Source organism: Pagrus major, chromosome 6, assembly GCF_040436345.1.
Source record: "Pagrus major chromosome 6, Pma_NU_1.0".
Classification (NCBI taxonomy): domain Eukaryota; kingdom Metazoa; phylum Chordata; class Actinopteri; order Spariformes; family Sparidae; genus Pagrus; species Pagrus major.
Genome location: NC_133220.1, coordinates 7,463,782 through 7,470,924, shown reverse-complemented (window position 1 = coordinate 7,470,924; position 7,143 = coordinate 7,463,782). Strand labels below are relative to the sequence as shown.

At 36.1% G+C, this 7,143-nt stretch overlaps 1 protein-coding gene across 1 annotated transcript in view; it reads left to right on the top strand.

The window, feature by feature from the left end:
* Positions 1 to 7,143, top strand: part of cenpp (centromere protein P) — a 90,056-nt gene that overhangs the window by 82,554 nt on the left and 359 nt on the right. The window contains exons 7-8 of the mRNA XM_073468866.1: positions 5,167 to 5,246; positions 5,351 to 5,442. Of these exons, the coding sequence (XP_073324967.1) occupies positions 5,167 to 5,246; positions 5,351 to 5,442 (172 nt within the window). The remainder of the gene's footprint in view (positions 1 to 5,166; positions 5,247 to 5,350; positions 5,443 to 7,143) is intronic.

Genomic DNA, 7,143 nt, shown 5'->3' with positions numbered 1-7,143 from the left:
ACGGCCAACACGCTGCAGGATATTGAAGAAAGACAGTGAAGCGAATCATCATAGGTTAAATATTCAAATGTTGCTCAGTGAAGGGGACGAAAACGGGAGGAGGGTTATTAAAACAAGCTGAGACAGATTATGAAACATTACGGCTGCTGCAGTTCTGCAGGGGAAATAACTGGAAGGTCTCAGAGGAGGTGAAGGAGAGGTGACGTTTACATATAGGTCAGAGGTCAACCAAAGACCAAACATCCCAATCCAGTGTCAACTAGAAAGACTTCTCAGAAACGTGTTAGAATGAAACCCCAAAAGACAAAAGTCCTGAAGTCATTCAAACCCTGAAACTACATGACAGTAAAAAATCAGCTTCCTTTTAATGAGTAAATGTGATAAAACAGTTTGAAATAATTCAAGAGGAAGCTCAATATTAAGCGTTCAGACACAAAACCGTTAGTCTACCTGACTCTGACATTGTAAGAGAATAATAAGAAACATAACGTCACCACGACAATGGCGGTCCTAACAAATATGATAAAAGTACAAATATTTCAGTATTTAGTTGCAGACTTCTGCTACAGTGAAACTGTGAATGGACTTGTACTGTACTTTATGTTTTATAATTAGAAATAACTAACAGAAAGGCAGCAGTTTACTTACTTTTTTTATTTCACCTTGGTTCCAGAGAGGATTCAGTATTTTACACAAATGAATCACAGTTGGTTTGAACTTGAAATCAATCGTGAACTTTTAGTGAGTTCCAGTAATAAAACCATCAACTTGACTCATTCTGGAAAGACTTGACGTCTCAGAAAATCCCAGAAATTAAGGTGAAATGACACCTGAATGATTCTATTTGAGAAGTGTTTGTTTCTGAAATTACTCCTATTTGCTACCTGGCACACCTGGAGCTCATAAATAACCTCTTTAAATGTCCTAATTTGTCCAACAAACAGTCCAAAAATATTCTGTTTACAAGGATTAATGTCAAAGAAGAGCAGCAAAATCCTGACATTGGAGAAGATTCAAACAGAGAATGATCAACTTTTTTCACTGTTTTTGTGTGAAAAATGTTCTGTTGATCAACTAATTGATTAAATAACTAATCATTTCAGCTGTAGATGCATCGCTGTCCTGTTTCCCAGCATCGACACACATCAGCTCTCATTAAAAGCAGCATATTTGTTCCCCTGGCCGGCACGTCTGCTACTGTAGGTCTGTAGTTTGCACTTTATTTGTTGTTGTAAATAAAACTCCGTTAACTGCTCACGAACAACTAAGTGATTTTACACCGCTTTGCACCAGAGTGATTTTCATGTACCACCACCAGCAATGATAACTTTAGCATGTTAGCGAGCTAATTTGACATTAAACTAAATGTAATGCCTGAGGATGAAGCCCAGCTGAGACTGATGAAAGTTAATCAGTGTCTGACATCAACATAAATCCACATTAATGACAACATCTGTCCGACATTTAAAATGACTGATCAAACAGAGTGCTTGAGGCAGCAGGAAGTTTTTGTTCCTCTTTACTGTCACTCGGCTCTGACCGGGCTTTCGTCATTATTTCAATAAAGATTTTGTTCACCTTGTGTCAGCTGTTTGATATCAGCTCTCAGTCCACCTGTCCGATAGAAACATAATGCGAGCGAGACCCTGCAGGTTCGTCAGATTGACTTATGTAATGTAATGAGACGGGTGATTCTGTCTCGGCTTGTCTGCGTTTACAGTGAGCTGCATGTGTTTAACACAGTTACCTCACAGACGCCCGTCCATTTTCTGTTGAAGCTTAACAGGCATTCAAATCCATCAGTGTTACTAATGAAGTTGCTATTTAATATAAGAGATATTCATTCAATTCAATTCAATTCAATTGTTTCCAGCAGAATTTCCAAATATCTAAAACCAGTTATTGTATTTGGTCAGTCGCTGAAATGAGTTTAACCTTCTGGAGAACGTCTATTCATGTCTGAACACTGAGTTTTTTTGTTTGTTTTTTTACTTTAACACAACTTTATTTATGTTTTGTAGAGACAAGCTTTCTTCAAATTTGGCACAAATGTCCACTTGAACTTAAGGATGAACTGATTGACCTCATAAAACACATTTTTGGCCATAACTGTAGAATTTATATGATAATTACGACAACATTTTACACAACTGTCTAATAGGATAACTTATGAAGTTATGACATTTGATATCCAAAAGCTCAGAGGTTAAATGCACTGTGACATCATAATACTCCTGCGAAATATGTTTCAGTCACTATTCAACGCCACAGCTCAAGAACAGCAACTCGACTGGAGCACCGAGGCATACAGCAGCAAGGCAGTAATCCTAGTTTAAAGATATTTCTTAAACTGTATTATTAATAGTTTCAGTGATTTACAGGCATACGTGAAGTTTTAATGAAAAAAAGACACAAAGACGGGTTGGAATAAAATCACTTCACATGTAAAAAGACTGGGTTGTAGTTTTATTTCTTGCATTTTTCTTCTGTTTGTGTTTAGATTTAAGATTTTTACACTTTCAAAAGCACCTGTGTCATTTTTTTCTTGTGTTTTAGGTTGATAGCAGCTTTTCATACTTTGTTAATTTGACAAAATGAGAAATCAGACTTATAGCTGCATTTGTGCCAATAAAAGATACGATGCATGTGAGATGAGGTCAGATTAAAAGCTGCTACATAAAGACAAAAATGAGGCAGAGAAAGTCAGCAAAATCAACCTGGATTTGGGATGAGGGGTGTTGAAATATGCCAATGTTGTAATTGTGATATGTAAAAAATAAAATGATGATATTGTGTTAATAAAACAGTTGATGATAATATCGCGTAAACAATCCAGTGCCTGTTAAATCATTTCTGTTGCTTTCCGTTCTCACTTTGTCACAGTAGGTGGCAGTAATGCACCTTCACGCTGGTTTTAAAAAAAGCCTTTGAGTAAAACCAAATAAAAAGAAGAAAAATGCAGTAACTAGCTCGCTACTACCACAGTGTGTGAGAGCCAGACACCTTACCTGTAGTGCAGGTAGATATCGCTGTAATTATCACAATAATCGTGCAGTGGAAATCTGATATGTTGACAGCTCTATTTGAGATTCAGTTCTGATGAGCAGGACGAAGACTTCATGACATTTATGCACCTCATCCTGTTACATGATCCCGTGAGAATCGGACAAACGTGGACAGAATGGAGAGAGAAAAACGTGTGTGGGGTGGAGGTGGAGTCACTGCTGCTGAAAAATGAACATGTTTGTTTTTTATATCAAGTATGACGAATGTACTTTCTTTTCTGTCACTGTGATTTCTTCATGTGGCAATAATCTGCTGCTTTCATTAAAGACAGGAGACCAACAAAACTGCTCAGTAAAAAAAAAAAACACAAGACAATAAAGACCTGATTCTGGTCTGATCTGGACTCATTCAAGGAGTAAAAACTGACAGCAATCTGGATCTGATTATAGACGTCAGCTAACACACACACATACACACACACACATCGCATCACAGCTGCAAATGCCTCGAGGCTGAATCACCTGGACACACCCCTCACCTGTTGAACACGCCCACAATGAATGAAGTATACTGTGTGAGTGTGTGTGTGTGTCCAGGCTGTAAAATAAATCACATTAACAGGTTTATTATTTCACTTCAGACTCGTCACGTCCCTGAACAGATGGATCGCTTCCTTCTGAACGTTGTTTCGGATCATAAACTTCACAAAACTGTTTCTTGATGGAAAAATAAAGAGAAGAGGTTTTTTTTGTTTTGTTTTTTTTGGTAACCGGAAACTGAAGCAGCATTTTCATTTATCATTTAAAGTTGATGAATCTCAAACACGACCTCACTGCAGATATTCACTCCCTCTGTCTTCTTGACTCCTTATTACAGTTTAATGTTGTGTCTCCGTGTACAGACTTGTGTATTTTGTTTTGATGAATGAGGCCTCAGCATTCAGGTTACTAAACAGATGTTGTAGCGCCCCCCGCAGGTTAACTGATGCAACCTTGAAAATGGTGGAAAACATCAGTTTCATTGAGATATTGAGATATATTTACATGTCAGTTTGGCAAAAACTAACATTGAATCACAAGCAATTTGTTTGTTTGAGAAAAAGAGTAAGTTTACGAATAATTTGGTACAAAATGTTTCAACTTCCAGCTCAGTCACTCAGTGTTCTGAATGAAAGTATTATTTATCCGGTTATTGCTGTGATATTAAGTGCACATTTTCAGCATAACAAGTGTTTACAATAAGAGAAAAAGACAACACTTTTATATGTCAGAGAATCACAACTTAACAAGACGACAGCTGCTGGTTTTGACGGTGGGTTCATTTTCCTGCAGATGTGGGAACATATTGTTGCTCTGAAAGGAAGTTGTTGTTTGGTCGGTAAAAACTGATCATTAGAGAGTTTGAATTGTTTGTAACTAAAGTCGGCCTGTTCCCTGTGCTCTGTAGTCTCATTACACTAAATAACAACCACCGTTTTTAAGACGCGTAAGAGCTTTATAATTCAATTGTGGGACATTTAATGGTGTATTTTACGTCACAGAACAAAACGTGTAAATATTTTAAGCCTGTGGTAATCACAGTCCTTAGTTCAGACATTTAACCAATAACCAGTTAAAAAATCTCAGACTTTAAGACGAGGGAACCAGATGTGCAAAAATGCGAACTGATTTCTGGGTTTTCGGACTAAAAACTCTAAAGCTCTGTCTTGTGTTAACCAATTTTTGTTGTCCCTGTTTTTAGCTGTATGTCCATTTCTATCTTCTGTAAATTGTTATTTGAACTGTAAGTAATTGAAAGAAACTAAAGTAAAAATTCTGATTAAATGTGAACATTTTCTGTTTTCCTTCCTCCTCTATGACTGTGAACTGAATATCTTTGTGTTGAGGACAAAACAAGACATTTAACGACGTCCTCCTGGACTTTTGGAAACAGTGATTGACTTTTTTTCTCCATTTTCTGACATTTTATCGACCAAACAACTAATCGATGAATCGAGAAAGTAATCAACAGATTAATCAACAATGAAAAATTGCAGCTCTGCTCACACTGTAATGTGAACTGGAGGAAGTTGCAGAGATCTGAAACATGTAAATATGGGTGTGTGAGTGTTTAAATGTGTCCTTTAAGTGAGAATATCTCTGTCTGTCCGTCTCTCTGCAGGGGAAGTATCCGTCTGTCGTCTGTCTTCCTGGAGGCTGCAGGTCAGAGGTCATGACCCTGAATCATCCTGAACTTCCTGCGTAAATAAATACTGATGGATCAGAGTAACTGTGAGAAATCTGAAATCTGTCCAGTCCCCTCCGCTGACCGCTGACCGCTGACCGCCTGCTTTTATTGCTTTTAGCTGCGTCTTGTTCGTTCATTGGTCGGTCGAGGTTTCCAAAGAGGGCGGAGTCACTCCAAAGATTGACCTGGTGACAAAGATCCCTGAGAGAGGTGAGATGTCCCACTCTCCCATAGTTTACCTGAACTCTACAGACAGGAGGCTCAATACAAACACTGTGAATTTTCCTGGTTTATTTACTCGTCTGTGACAGTAAAACTGAGTATCTCTGGGTTTTAGGGAAAACACTAATCAACATTTTCTACCATTTTCTACCATTTTCTGACATTTTACAAACCAAACAACTCTTTGATTAATTGAGAAATAATTGACAGATTAATCAACAATGAAAGTAATCGTAAGTTGCAGCCGTAGTTTAGACGTGAGACAGAATGAAATCAGAGAATCTTCAACTAAAGTCAATAAATCGAGCAGAAAACACATGATGATGAAATTGGTTGTTGGATTTTCAACAAAAATTTGAAACTACATGTAAATGTCTATCATTAATGATTAGTTTGAGAACCTGATAATTGATGAGTTAACTTTGAATCTGTATTTCTAAAAACAGCATTGTTACTTATTTCTGCATCTTTCACTCTATTGTATCTTTTTAAGAAAATAAATATGAAAATCAAAATATTGATTAAATATTTTCCTCCATATAAACATCATGCAGACGATGTAGCCCTGAGTAGTGACTGAAGGCAGTGACGCTGTAAAATGTACCTGCTTTTTCTCACACTTCTTTTTTTTAAATTAAAACAAAGACACCAAAGATTTGTTGACACAGTTCTGACACACACTCAACAAAAACAAATTGTTTTTGCTCCTGATTCTCACGAGACGATATAAAACATTTAAGACTTTTTAGTGGCTTTTTACGGAAACCCTGAGGGGAAAGAGAGAAAAAATGTTTCTGGTGCTCCTTTTTCTAATTTCTAAAATATTTTTTTTCATGTGTGAAACAGAGTGAAAAAAAAATTGGATGTGTTGATCCGAGTGAAAAAAAATGTTTCCGTGTTAAGCCGAGAGACAAAACGTTTTTTTCACAAGTGAATTTTTTTTTTTCATGTGTTAAAGGGGGGAAAAAAAGTTCACTCGTGAAAATTTTTTTTCCCAGAGTAACAAAGGCTCAAGTGTTTCTTTCTGTAATACTCATTTTCTGGAAAAATATTTTTTTCACTGGGTTTCACACACATGGAAAAAAAATATATCATGAGTGAATTTACTCAACACAAAAAAAAAAAATTCGGCCATGAAAAATAAAGTTTTTTCACTCAGCTCGACACATGAAAAAAAAAAAGTTCACCCGTGAAAAAAACATTTTTTCACTGTTTCACACAAGAAAAAAAAAATTCTCGAATTTTCTAATACTTTTAACCCACAATAAACTGTTTCCTACATGTAACTCTGACCTAAATTATAAACAGTTTAGGAATTTTCTTAATACACAATACAAGCAAATATTTGTTAGATTTTCTTTTATTTTTGTCAGCGTTATTGTCCATTTTGTTGATTTTATAAATGTGTCTGCTGACACATTTTATATTGACCAGCAAAGAGTTGATGTATTGTATTGTATGTATAGTTTGTTTTATTCAATCCAAAATGAAAAATCCAAACTGATTTTCAGTTTACTGTTAAACATCACAAATAATAGTGTCAAGACTTTGCCTTTGTGGATCTGGATCCAGCACATTAAAAATGACAATATTGTCAAAGTTTTTTATCGCTGCGACACTTCTAGAAATTATTTGGATTTGATTCATTGAAAGTGCACAAATTAACCTTAAAACCATAAAATAAATCAC